Here is a 15,324-nt window from a genome sequence, read left to right on the forward strand (position 1 = left end):
GTTGTGACAGGGCAAGGTGAAATGATTTCAAACTAAATGAGGGGAGATACAGATTGGATATAAGGAAGAAGTTTTTTATACCAAATATGGTGAGGGACTGGAACAGGTTGCCCAGAGAGATGGTGAGAGAGCTGTCCTTTAGAGGCTTTCAAATATGGGTGGACAGGGCTCTGAGCAACCTGATCTAGATATAGGTGTTCCTGATCATTGCAGGAGAGACTAAATGACCGTTAAAATCCCTTCCAATTCTAAAGATTCAATGTTTCTGTCATGATTCTGTATTCTTCCTCACATCATCTCAGATGGTTGGTTGGTAATGGATAAGGTGCTTTATTATTATCCTTAGCATCTGGGAAATGATTTGTTATAAGCTAAATATCAGTGAATTTTTAAAGGCATTTTAGGATTTGGAGACTGGGTAATGGGTATTTTGTTAGTGTTCGTTACCACTGCAATTCTGTATTACTAAAGAAATTTACTTAAGAGAGTAGTAGCCTGATACCAGCTTTGGGGTGTAATTTACAGTCATAAAGGATAACAAATACACACTTTACTGGTGTGTCAGCAGTGTTTTGTAAAATGTACTTAAAGTAGATAATTAAACATCATAAGACCTCTTGAAGCATTGTAATCTTTTACAAGCTTTAATCTAATGAACTACAAAAAATATATTCTACTGTAGAATAAAGTCTTAACTCTTTGATCTTGCTGAGAACTGAAATATAGTTGTTTCCAGGAAGAAATGTCTGCAATAAATATACTCAGTAATGCTAAAATACTTCAGCGAGTTAGACAAAACATAGAACTTGCATTATGTTTAATTGATCTATAGGGAATTTATTCAGTAAAGATTGAAAAATAACAATGCTAATCAGACAGTCATGCAGTGATAGAGAAATAAATATTCAGTGATTGGGAAACAATAGTTCTTGTGATAGGACAGCATATTGATGCAGAGCTTTCAACAGCAGTGTCGTTTGGAGTTAAGTTGGACTGGTATAGCGCTATATAATAGTACTTCAGTTAAATATAAGATACTCTCAGCACCTCATCCGGAACCTGAAACTTTACTGTGAAAAGAAATTAGTACAAAAACACAGTGTGATCTACTTCAGACATTCATTGCAATGAATGAAGATTTAACTAAGAGAATCTTCTATGTGTACTTGGTGTATCCCACTAATCACAAGCAGTATTTAATGAGTAATTTTTTGTTGTTACTACATCTTTATAATTGTATCTATCTGATTAAAAGATTACCATGATAAAGAAAAGGGGCCATTACAGAAGTATGAAAATATATTCATGTCTGACAGTGATGCTTATGCTGAAGTTCTGAATCCTGGCTGCTGCCTTTATTTTGGCTTCTAGGTTTTAACAATTTTATTTTTTTTGGCATCTAATGATATTTTGAAATAACCCACACTAAATTCTGGTGAAATATGGTGATTTCTTTCATGAGAATGGTGATTGGATATTGCACGCGGGGGGGGGGGGAACAAAAAAAGAAAACAACAACCCTTTGTTAAGTAATCTTCAGAGTAAAATTCTTCTCCATTTTTTATTTAGTATAGGATGATATTGCAGAAGGTATAATCAGCTATGAAATAAATGTAACCTATCAATTGTTTTTGTATGAATCACCATTCTTTGGTGTTTTCCCACTCTTGGCAAGCCTTTAATGATTTCTGTATTTTTTTCTTCTTAGAATTTAATTGTTATATTAAAAATGTAGGTTGACTGGGTGTAGTTTGTGCAGCGTAGGCAAGAAACTTAATAAAACAGTACAGGCAACTTCAAAATATTTGAAAAATTTGATAGAACATTGATTATCCATCATGTCAGCAATTAAAAATAGCTAAGTTATTCATTTGCTACCTGAAGGGTTTTGCCTCTTAGCCATGTTAAAAATACTTATGTTGCAGTGTTTATTGTTGCTGATACTCTCTTTCTAGCCAGAAGACATTTGGCTGTTAAAAAGAGATAAGAAAAAATTTATATAGTAACTCTAAATTATCCATACAAAAAAAAAATCTTGGGAGAAGGCTTGATTCAGACAACATAGCTTATCAAATTCTGTGTTCACTTAGCACAGATGAAGACTGGATCACCAAAAAACAAAACAAAACAAAACAAAACAAACAAAAAAACCCACAAAAAACCACAAGAGACACCCAGCATTACATTCAGTTCAATGAAATTTTAAATAATAATACATATAAGAACAGAGAAGGAAGTCACCTTCTGGTAGTGTTGCATTTTAATGTCACTGATAAATTTTATAAAGGATAGATTTATGTTTTAGAAATAATGAGTAAATTTTGAGCTCTTGAGCACTCTTTTCTGGAGGCAAGCAGCTCTGGAGAAAGGTGCTTTCAAATGTTCACAAAGTGATGTTGATTGTCACATGGTAGCACCCTTCACTTGCCTCCTCAATAAATCAATCGGAATCTTATCACAAGAAATACTTCAGGAAGCAAGCTTTGAGAAAGAAAACAAAGAAGGATTCTCACAAACATACTGCTTGGTTACAGCTTTCAGTTGGGCTCGTACACTGTGATAGTTTACTCATAGGATTGTGTTACCTTCTGAAGAAGTATAAAGCCACTTTTATATACAATCTAGTTTTCATGTGCACAAGTGTACTTGTTGCACAAATCTGTCTGACCTGATTTAGGCTAGAGGTGTCAGAGGATCACTGAGCACAGCTGGGTTTTATGGCTTTATAATCTCTATGAGCAATAGGCAAGCTGCTGCCTTATTTTAGACTGGAAAGAATTTCTTCACATGCTGTCAAAAATGAGTAAAGATGGTAGAATTTTGTAAATATATACACATAAGCATATATGATATTTCCCAAAATAGGTGGGAGCTAGTTTATAAAGGAAAGTGTTCCAGTTTGAAGTTCTTATAATGCAGACGATGATAGGTAGTGTAGTATTTGACATTTATCCTCTATTTTGATAAGTATTATTTTCTTAACCAGTTCCACAAATCTGGGGCGTCTAAATCTATTGTTAAAAAAACGTGTGTATTTTATGAAGTACTATTATGGAAAACATAAAGATAGTTTCATAAAGTTATAAGATGAAGTATAAGTAAATTATTTTCTGAAAAATGCACAATTGTATCCTTGAAAAACTTTAACTGCTACCTATTACTCCCTTAGTTTATGCATGGTAACCAGTGAGTCATTTTATCAGGTACTGTTTATCTATATGTTAAGATAACAGTATTTCATCAGTTTATGGTCTGAGAGAGCAATAATAAAGGATTATAAAGGAAGATAGAGAAACAAGGTGTTTTATTTCATGTTTTAATATCAAACAGATTGTATTTCTGATAGATAGATCCTAAACTAAATTGCAACAGTAAGGCACAATATAGAAGCATATTCTAAAATTTGTCCTTTAGGGGACTAAATGCCCCCCTTATATGAATTGAGTTTTTTAAATTCGGAGAGATGTGGGAATTTTTTCAGTCAAAAGAGCCAACGTGAGTTCTGCAATTGAAAATCCAAGAAAAACCTCATTTTATGAAATATTCCTTTCAGTGACATTTTAATCAGTTTTTTTTGTTTGTTTGTTTGTTTGTTTTTTTGTTTTGTTTTTTTTCCCTTTAATTATTTGTAACAAATCCAAATGGGACACCTAAAATCTTTCATTTAAGAAAAAGAAACAACTCATCCAATATAAAATACATAATGGAAAAATGTTATTAGTGAAATTGGTTACACTGAACTGAAAAACATCTTTCAGTTCATTATATTTTTATGTTCATTCTAACTTGTTTTGAAAACCTCACAGAGGCAACTACAAACGAAAGGACTTCATTACCACAAACTTAATGTACCTGCCGACACCGGTTTTCATTGCCACAATCTATGCTGAGAATATGATCTTATTTGTCATAAGTTTGTCTTTTAAAGTATTATAGAACAGATGTTTTCAGCACATGTGTGGATCCCTAATGTACTTAAAAAATGCTCATTCTACTTGCAATAGATAATATATTATATAATTTAAACTTTTTTTTTTTTTTTTTTTTTTTTTTTGTATTTTCCTTAGCTATTGTGGCTAAAAAGGAACAACTCTGAGAAAGTAACGTCTGCATGAAAAATGTCAGTGACTATGGCAGATAATAAATATTTCATAATAAGATTAGTGATTACTGAACATTGTTTTAGATGTCTGCTTTTTCAATTTACGTTGTTAGAATTTACTCCTGTATTAGGAAATGGTAACTGAAGGTTTAAAAAACAAAAAAAAACCTGCACAAATAATTGGGTGACATCAGATGAGTAGATATTAAAAGTTATTGATGAAATACAAATTTATCTCTTATTTATTCGCTGGGGAATTTGTTCAGGAATCATGTATGAATAGAACTAAAAATTCTGCAGTTTTCAGAATGTTAACAAAAAGTACCCATATGGGCTCTGGCAGTAGAAAAACAGTAGCCTCAGCATCCCTAAACAGAATATTGTGTGCTATAAGATCAACATTTTATCATTTCAGCTATTAATAATTACACTAAACTAGGGAAGAATTATTATAGCAAAATATTTATCTCCCAAGTGCTCAATTACTGCATATTAGTTACAACAAAAAAAGCCAACTATTTAGTTTTCTTTGTTCAATTGTGAGCTTTTTTAAAATGTTAATTTACCTTCAGGGCAACTGCCATATTAACTTTAGGACTGAATAAATCTTCTTTGGATCTGGATGTAAGAATTCTTTGCAAAGCTATAGGAGAATGGCCTGCAGTATTAAAAGTTATTGATGAAATACAAATTTCTGGGATGAATATCACAGCTTTGAACAATAAAATCTAACTGATTGCTGTGTCCTAGAACTTAATATTCCTCTCTTGCTGGACAGTGAAAGCCATATATTAGCAAAAACCTAGATATACAAGGAATGATTCTTTTACTCATGAGCTTGAAAGCAGTTATAATATTTCAGAGGAAATATATGCTATACAAAGTACCATGGAACATTGTCCCAGTTATGTTTGTCAAATATCAGATCAATAACGAAGAAAAATATATGCTAATACTATTGAATTAATAAACCAAAGTATTCTTAATAAAGCTGTTTTTCCAAACAATAGATAAAAATTTTAAAAAGAAATGCCTTTGGCTTTAACCTGCAGCCAAACATGAAATATGTTCAGGCATAATACCCACTGTGAGGTATAGTGAAGTACAAAAAGACTTATTTTGTAGGTAGCAACGGAATGAGGGGAGATGGTTTTAAAATGTAATTTAAGATAGGCACTAGGAAGAAATTCTTTACTGTGAGGGTGGTGAAACACTGGAGCAGATTTCCCAATGAGATTTTCAAGGCCAGGCTGGATAGTGCTAGAGTAATTAGAAACTGAGAAGGCTATCTTCAAAGAATAAAATTCTGTTTTGGCGTGTCATGTGAGCTGGGTTATAACAGAATTTATATGCTTCACGTGAGGTTCAGGTGTTGCTATTTACCTATCCAGTCATTCTAACTCTTATTTTTAAGGTGAGATTAGTCTCAAATTAATGTGAAAGTTAAAAATTCTTCATGTAATGTGCGCTCCCAAAATATTTATTCCACTCTCTTGACTATGCAGGATCTTAGACCAGGTACAGACTGCAGCACTGCCAACAGCTGACATTAGATAAGGTTAAATCCATCTTTTTCTCCTTGTTTCATCAGGCATAAGTGATTCTGAGCATGAATATAAAATTTTGCTCAGGCAAGAAACTTAAAGTTTATCTTGGGAGACTTCTATCTGAATTAATTATGGGGGATATCATACCAAATTTCCACATAAGTTTCATTGAATCATAGAATTGCCAAGGTTGGAAAAGACTTCCAAGATCGTCCAGTCCAACCGTCCAAACCACCAGTATTTCTCCACTAAACTGTATCCTTAAGTACAACATCTAATAGTTTCTTGAACATTTCCAGGAGTGATGACTCCACCACCTCCCTGGGCAGCCCATTCCAGTAGCTGGCCACTATTTCAGAGAAGAAATTTTCCTGGTGTCCAACCTGAATGTCCCCAGTAATGAGTACAGAGTGTCTGAGTACAGTTTTTAATGTAAGGAATCTCAATATGGCTGTGTCACTTAAAACTTCATTTCTTTAATGGAAAACAAAAACCCATAATTTAAAATATTTTTATATTAAATAGAACAATTTAGTTTTAAATAGTTTAAAACTAAATTAAAACTTTAATATGTTTATATGCAGTAATTAGTAAATGCCATGAGAAGGGAATTAAGGGAAGAAGTAACATTTTGCAAGTCTTTCAAAATGTTCTATAATAATGCATTTTGAAAATTTGATGAGATTATCACATAATTGTCGTCTTCTCTCTTATTAATTATTCCATATGAAACATATCCAAAACATTTTATGGGAACTGTTTGTATATAATGCAGTGATGTTATTAATGAGTGTAATGAATGTAATGTTGTCATGATAACGTTGTATGGTATGACTGGGGAACACTTTTACTGAATGTATGAGTATTTTATCGTGAAGAGGAACTATCATGGCATGCTGTTAACTGGTAATGTTTCCTCTCAAGATGTAGGAAATATTGTGTAGAAAAACTGAACAATTATTAATGTAGCTGCCTAATGTACTAAATGGAAAGACTGAATCTTTTAAACTGTCAAACTCTGGTTAAGACTTCAGTTTTGGGCTTATCTCATGACTTGTCAATGTTTGGTTTACTTTCTTCTATCTTTTTTATACTCACGAATGCTTGATTTTATTCAAGTACATATTCTCAGGCCAAAGTTGACAAAATATATTGATACAAAATTCTGTGGCAAACTCTTCTGGTTCTTGGTATTTATCAGAATTTTCTGGTTCAGCAAGAACCACATGAATTACTCAATCAGTGGTTTTCTTCATTTGTCTAAAAGCAGCTGCCAGTCTCATTCATCTTCCCAGGAGCATATCCTGTTATCCTGAAAAATTCTCAGAAGAATAGCTTGGGGAACGTTATGACTTCCTAACATGCTCATAACAAATAAAAATATTTTACCCAAAAATTTATGTACTCATTTGATTTCAATCTTACTACCAAATAATGCTAAGGTAAAATAGAAAGAATTCATTCACAGCAACCAAAATAAACAACTATGTATATATTGCTATAAAAACAGGTGGAAAATAAAAAGAGAAAATTAATCCATGACCTAATTATTTTAAATGCCAGAATGAGAAACATCTTGTTCTCACCTGCTCACTCTCTCCAATTCTGAACCCTAGTAGATGTTACCTATTACAAATATTCTGTTAGTTCATGTTCCATATGAAGAAGACACAATTTAAACATTTTCTGTGAAACTGCTTAGTTCTTATCTAGGAGATAAGAATCTGCTACTTTAAAGAGATAACAAAAATGTTCAGCAAGAATCAAAGTTGATACCAGTGAGGAAGGCCAATACTAAAGCAAAGGATGGAGTACATGCAGAAAGAGCGAGAGTGTAACATGTTTTTTTAATACACTAGCCTGTTAGATCACTTCACCTGTGCGTGAAACTTCTCTAGAACTATAGAAGCAAGGGAGGATCGTTGAAAGTTCTCATTTTGACAATTACCAGCATGGCTGCTCTTTTAAATATTTTAGCAGAAAGGATTTCAAAATGGAAGGTAGTTCCAAATTGAAGAATAGAATCCTCTGTTTTTTTCTCTTCGCCTCTTGATTCAGAAACTTTATATAGAAGCTCAGAAGATGTTCTATAATATATCCCAAACAAGAAAATACTAATTAAAAATAAAAACATGATTGTGGCTAGATGAATATAGAAATAATTGCATTATTTCAAAGTAATGAAGATTAAGCATTTCTGGAAGGCTTTCCTGTATTTTCTTTTAAATGTAATATAGCTCTTATAGAACTTATTTTCAAATCTCATTTTATTTTGTTTGCACTTAATTCAATTCATTATTTTATTTATTGTTTTGTTGTATTTTGGCACAAACAACAAATTTCCAAGTATACGTTACTATTGGGCTGAACATAAAATGGAGAAAATAGGTAAAAGAGAAGGATAATTGTGAGTTGACAAAATAAACTCCAAAACCCACAGATTTCATTTATTTTAATTCTTTTTTGCTCTTTCGAATTAAGAAAAGTAAATAGAACAGCAGTATATTTTGGATTTTTTTCTTGTTTTCTTTGCTGTCTCTAAAGTACATGTGATTTTAGTACCCTTGATGTTAGAGTCTTTTTTATTTTTCCAGGTTGACTGGTATGAATCTACCTTCTCCTGTTATTAGCAGTAAGAACTGGTTACGACTCCATTTTACATCTGACAGCAACCACCGACGAAAGGGATTTAACGCTCAGTTTCAAGGTAGGAAATACAAAATCTGCAGCAGAAAAATTCCTTTACCTTTAAACATTGCTAAAACAGTGATGGTAGAAATTTATCTTTAAGTATCAGGGGTAGTAAAGAGCTGACTCATGTTATGACTGCTCTTAACGCTGAGTAACTGTTACTGTTTTGTGATCAGGCACCTGTGTGTCACACTGCAGTTTACTTTAACTACTTGCTTGATCTCATTTTCCATAATGAATTGGTTTGCATTCAGTTTGGTCTTTGCTTTAAAAATGTGCTTGGAATGCAACTTACAATTGACTTTCAAGTACATTCTATACAAGGCATGTCTCCATCTAAATGCTGTCTTCCCTAATTACTCAAAATGAAACTCTTATCCAGAAGTTGCATTCATTATTTGGAAATTTAGCTCCTCCCTGGCACAGCACAAATTGTATTTCAGGTTCCTACATAATGTTGCATACACAACTTTAAAGGAAGAGAAGTAAATGTCATTGTTGCTGTCTGTTGCTGTTTATGTTCACCTAGACAGTGGTTAAAATGCAATTTTTTTAGAATGGAATCTTTATTGAATTTTGTACTTCATAAATCATCATTCAAGATCAACGACAGTGTAGTTATACTGAAAACAGATGAGCTCTATAAATCAGAAAGCCATTAAGCTATTTAATTTATCTGTGCTTTTAAATTCAATTTTACCCTCCATACCATCAAAGAACTTGAGTTTAGAACTTTTCTTTTTTTCCAGAATTCTAGGGCCTGCATCGTGTGTTAGAAATGACAAATGTACTGCTGCAATTGTATGTTCTGGTTACTATGTAGTATATACATGTAAAGCAGATAAATGCATTTAACCTATAGGTCTATCTTCTTTAAAAAGATAAGAATCGGGTTCCATGAAAGCCAGTGATTGTGACTGTGAAGCTACTTTCAGCTGTCTGTGAAAGACCTCATCAGCCTCCTCCTGATCAGGCAGCCTGTATTAAATACCCACAGTGATGTTACCTATAAAAGCCTGCCTGTCAGTTCTCACCCATAAGCTCTCAACTCATTCCTTATTAATTTCTAGGTAGAGCTTGATGCATTCTAGTTGCTCTCTCATGTAAACAGAAACTCCACCACCTTGCTCTGCTGCCTGTCTTTCCTGAGTACATATCCATCCATGACAGCATTCCAGTTATGTGAGCTGTCCAACTGCATCTCCGTAATTACAGTGAGATCATGGCCCTGTGGCTGCACACAGAAGTGTAGTTCATCCAGCTTATTCCCATACTGCATACATTGATATTCAGGTACTTCAGATAAGAAAAGGGAGAGATACCAGATCCTCCATAGTTACACATGCTCTGGAGGTGGTTGGCATTGTGGCTTATGTTGTGGGAAGTAGCATTTGTCATTGTTCTGATTTTCCTGGGTTACCCCCCAGCCATTTGCAATGGTGTAAACATTGCTAATTTGTATCCTGCCCGCCAACTCTTTCAGTTTAAAGCCTGCCTCACTAGGTTGGCCAGCCTGCTGCCTTAAATTGCCCTGCTTCTTCTAGACAGGTGGATCACGTCCCTCCCTAACAAGTTATAATTTTCATAGAAAGTTACATTGGATTTACCAATTGGATTTAAAATGACACCAAGCTCATGAGTTTGTTCTGTAACAACAATATTTCTAGCTTACATTTTTATCATATACTTATTATACTTCTTTCTATGTTAATTTAAAGTACTCCGACTTACCTAGTTATTTCAGAATTCCTAGGAAGAGAATAAAATAAGAAAGCTTCCATAGTAAAAGCTGATTAATGAATCTGTTCCACTTTTACAGCAAAAAACAGATCTCACTTCTAGAGTATTTCAAATTAAGCATGTTATTTTTGGCAGGCTGTCAGAAAGATCCAAGAAGGTATGATGTCATTTGATCATTATGTGCCAAAAGTCATCTGTTTGTAGTGTTTGCCTACTTTAAACAATGCAGGATTTAACAAACAGATAATTATGAAGTCAAATAATGAATATAACAGAGACTGCTGAAATAATGCTGTACTATTGGAAAACCATGAACAAATGATGTAAAATAAAATGCTAGGTAAAGTAATCATTTTCAGTGAATTTTTGTAATTCATGTAAGTCGATATCTGTCCTTCATCTACATTGTTAAAAACGTTAAAATTGTGATGGAAGTACATTAGAATAATTCACAGTATTTCCTCAATAGATACATATTGAGTACATTAATCAGATTTTTCTATGCAAATTGTCACTTAAAGTAAATTTAGGAAAGAAAATTAGTGGCAGAAATTAGTAAAATGTGAAAGTAGATTAAAACTATTATTTCCTGTTGCTTAAGTGATACTGAACATTATTTCCTACTAAGTAGTACTGGAAAAAATAACTTGTGTTTTGTTAAATCTTATCAACAGGAAATGAATCCAGTCTTGATAGAGAACACCAACAAATATCCATTAATCCACCATCTGTCTTGACCATTCTTTTTTTTCTGATTAACTCTATCACTCTTAAAAACTTAGGCCTGACTTCTCAGTAGTATTAGTCTTGTTTGATCTTTCTCTATCTGGTAGGAGATGTTATGTTTTTCTTCAATAGAGTAAAAAGTCTTATCATATCACAGAATGGCCTGGGTTGAAAAGGACTTCAAAGATCATGTAGTTTCAACCTCCCTGCCATGGCCCAAGATGCCAACCACTAGACAGGGCTGCCAGAGCCACATCCAACCTGGCCTTGAATGCCTCCAGGGGTGAGGCATCCACAACCTCCTTGAGCAGCCTGTTCCAGTGTGTCACCATCCCCTATGTGAAAAACTTTTTCCGAATATTTAACTTAAACCCCCCTTGTCTCAGTTTAAAACCATTCCCCCTTGTCCTATCACTATCCACTCCAGATGGAGCCTCGCAAGAGCTGAGTAGAGGGGACAATCACCTCCCTCTCCCTGCTGGCCACCCCTTTCTCAAAGCAGCCCAGAACACAGTTGGCATTCTGGGCTGCAAGTGCACTGCTGGTTCATGTCCAGCTTCTCATCTAAGACCTCTCAAGGAGTTCTTCCTCCAGTTTGTATAAACACCTGGGATTTCCCCAGCCCATGTGCAACACTTTGCACTTGGCCTCATTGAACCTCATTAGGTTTACCTGAGGTTACTTCTCCAGCCTGTCCAGGTCCCTCTGGATGGCTTCCCTTCCCTCCAGTGTATTGAATGCACAGCTCAGCTTGGTGTCATCTGCAAACTTGCTGAGGGTGGACTCGATGCCATTGTCTATGTCATTGATGAAGATGTTGAAGAGCACCAGTCCCAAGACTGACCCTTGAGATACACTGCTCGTGACCTGCCTCCAACCTGACACAGAACCATTGATCACAACCCTTTGGCTGTCATCAGCAAACCAGTTCTTAATCCATCAGTCTATCTTTTAATTCCATACCTTTTCAATTTAGAGAGAAGGATGTGGTGAGGGACCATGTCAAAGGCTTTGCAGAAGTCCAAGTAGATGACATCTGTTGCTCTTCCCTTGTCCATCAGTGTTGTCACTCCATCATAAAAGGCCATCAGACTGGTCAGGCAAGATCTGCCCTTGGTGAAACCATTCTGCCCATCTCGGATCACCTCTTCATCTCATATGTGCCTTAATGTGGTAACCAGGAGGATCTGCTCCATGGTCTTCCCAGGCACAGAGGTGAGGCTCACTGGACTGTCGATCTCCAGGTCATCTTATTTCTCCCCTTCTTAAAAATGGGAATAATGTTTCCCTTTTTCCAGTCATCAGGAATAAGTCTTTTATTAGCCTTATAATTCCCATCTTTTTTAGCCTTATAGTTCACTTCTTGATCTCCAGATAAAGTAAGGAGATTGAGTTTCTTAAATCTGTCAATTGAAGTAATTTTTGCCATTGTTTTCATTTATTTCATAGTAAGTTGGTGCTATTTGAAACTTGCAATGAATGCTTAGTTGACTTTGCATTTATTTAAGTGTATGATTAATACTGTATCTACTACATTTCACTTTTTTTTTTTTTTTTTCCTTGTGTTTCTTTTCTTCCTACTACTATTAAAAAAAATTTGAGCACCTAGGAAATTAAGTCAGTTATAGTATAGAAAATTCAGCTTGAGGTAATAATTTTTCTGTATCCATGTGTCTCTCGTGGCTGCTGTAGATAGGCTACGTTTGTTCATTTATCTTATTCTACCCTTGTTTTTCATTCTTTTGCAGTGCGTTATTTTTCTCCACTTAAATATTGTAATACCCCGATTTCCCAACTTCTTATCTCTATACTATCAGATAGTCATTTATTTTGTAAGTTTATTAGTTAATCAAATCTAAACAAATACAAGAGTGTATCAAACTATTTTCACACAATTTTGGTTTAATTGATTTACATTTAATTCAGCTGTAGTAAAATCTGTGCAAGTCTACAATGTGGTAAGTTCTCAGCAGATGTTCTTTTATTAAGCAGGGAGGAATTAATTTGTCTTCTATTGAAAATAAGATTGTTTTGGCCTAAGCTTCACGTGTGACTATTGATTCTGAATAACTTCCTTTTTAGAAATACACATCAAATGTACTGTTTTCATTCTGCCTCAAAAATTGAGTCTCTTAATGTGGGCATTGGAGTCTAAGAATAGAAAATATATAACACTATTAACCACTGGCCTGTATTTGCTCATTTTTAAATTTGTTGTCTGATAGAAAAAGGAAATTTTTAATTCTACTAAAAATATAATAATGAAATCAATATTATACATTTTCCCACATACTGAATATACATTTAGCCTCTCTGGAAACGGCTTTGATTTTTTCCCATGTGCTTTTATCCCTGTACTAAAATTGCAAGATGCCCCTTATTAACTTAATGTTATTGAATGTTATATGATAAGGAAAGGAAAAAATGTCTGTTTCTTGTTAATGTTGCATGTGTAATCTCTAAGAGGTAACCACTTAAAATATCTGTTCCTTTAATGTCTTTTAAAAATTTTTAATCAAATTAATTTTGTTCATTTATTGTCACATCTTTACTTTAAAGTTTCCTCTGTTCCTTCCATTTTTAGAGCTTTGAAGCTTTTTTCAGTATTTGATGTTAGAAATAATCTTTAGATTTATTGTTCTTTATAGCAGTTCATAAAGGCAATAGACATTCATGAGAAAGATTAGTTCTCATGTCTGTTTTGATATAAAATATGTATTTTCCTGGAAAAAACAAAGTCCAAAAGTTGACTTAGAGTGACACACACAAAAAAAAAAAAAAAAGCACATATCTAAAAGTGCTGCAGGCTTAGTTGCTATATGTCATCACTAAGCAAATGCTGATATGGTAACAGCTATTCATTCTGCTCTTGCTTAGTATGACTTTTGTCCTCACTGAAACTCAATTCAAAATACTGCATTCATAGTTGAAAAGACATGTATCAGTTTGGTACATGTTTTTATACATCACTGTTTTTTTTTTTTTTTTTTCTTTTAATTAGCTTCAAAATAAAATATAAATCTTAAATTATGTGTTTAAATAGCTTAGCTTCCAAAGCAAGCATTGTTATTCCAGAGATAGTAGTTGCTCATTGTTAAGAATCATGTTATGATTACTTAGTGCTTATTTCCAAACTGTGAGTTCAAAGACACCACTGTTCCAAGGCTATGCATCTTCTAAGACATATTTTGTTCCAACATAATGAAACTGATACTTCACAAATGAACTCCATGCAGAAATGTGTACTTTGAAAATTTTGAAGAAACTGGAGCTCACTAATTTTTAAGACTAGCTATTAGCAGTGCAAAGAGAACGGTAAAATATGGATGTAGGAATTTAAAATCAAAGCATATATGTGAGTGATGTAGATAAGCAAATTAAATTACAGGTTTCAAGGAAGTATGCATAATTAATATGCAAACACAAAAATAGGTTCACTATTTTGTATTTACTATAGTATGAAAACATGCATGCAGATTCTGCATCAGAAGAGATAATAGTCATAAGAGTGTCAGTTTTATCACACCTGCAGCTTCTTCATTATCTATTAGCCAAGAGTCTGTTCATGTTCAGCTGGGTGATGGATCAGTATAAGAGGTCTGTTTTTGGAGATGTTTTCAGACCACGGATACCATTTCTCAACAAAAGATGGTGAGAAGATGGTGAAATACTGAATTCAGGATGGGATTTTCGGACAAACATTTTGGTGATCGTGAGTGATACTATGGAGATGTTTTTTGAGAACCGTAAATGAGTTTTTGACACTATAGTTGAAACAATGTATAAGAGGCAATCAAACAAGGGTCTTATTTTGTGATTTCTTCTTTAAAGACTATCTGCTTGCACTACTCAGTATGTTCAGTGATAGTATATATTCATTGTGCAAACTGTATTGATACTCTTTTCCAGAACTGTGGAAGACACGTGCAGGCACTGAACGCTTAATGCTTGCTGAACTTGTTTTATTATGATATGTTTTATATTGATAGCACAGCAGAGATAAAACAATCTGTCAAAGCAAGTGGCCAGCCAAGTGACATACAGAAGGTTAATGGAAAACAAATGGCTGTGCTTCTTTTTAAATTTGCAGAGTCTGTGTCACGTTGTACACATAGAGTGAGAAAGATCTGTGCAAAAATCTATTGTGACACCAATTTTTCTTGGGTCTATATCATTTGTTCACTAGAACTGCATGCAGAGATTTCCAGCGAAGGGAGCATGTGTAAGGTTTGGTAATGACAGGCAGTGCTTTGCTGGATTGATGGAACAAGGAAGCCAGCTGATCATGAGCCTACAGCTTTTAAGGTAGCCATAGAGGAGAAACATCTATGCCTGCTGTGAAGCTCTCTGGAACTGTAATACTGATTAGTAGGGGAAGATTTTGAAAGCTGTTAGTGAGAAAAACAGCGGGATAGTCTATTAGATAGAAACTAGGTTTGGATTATTCCAGCAAGTCAGTTTAAACTAGAGATCCAATGGAAAAATAGGATGCATGGGGAAAGTCAGGAAGTAGATAGC

At 34.1% G+C, this 15,324-nt stretch overlaps 1 protein-coding gene across 1 annotated transcript in view; it reads left to right on the plus strand.

Moving 5' to 3' along the window:
* The window catches only part of CSMD1 (CUB and Sushi multiple domains 1), a 1,018,930-nt gene that overhangs the window by 635,843 nt on the left and 367,763 nt on the right, over positions 1-15,324 (plus strand). Inside the window, exon 6 of the mRNA XM_031611018.2 lies at positions 8,244-8,356. Coding sequence (XP_031466878.1) covers positions 8,244-8,356 — 113 coding nt within the window. The remainder of the gene's footprint in view (positions 1-8,243; positions 8,357-15,324) is intronic.

This window comes from Phasianus colchicus, chromosome 2 (genome assembly GCF_987193195.1).
Source record: "Phasianus colchicus chromosome 2, bPhaCol1.hap1.1, whole genome shotgun sequence".
NCBI lineage: Eukaryota > Metazoa > Chordata > Aves > Galliformes > Phasianidae > Phasianus > Phasianus colchicus.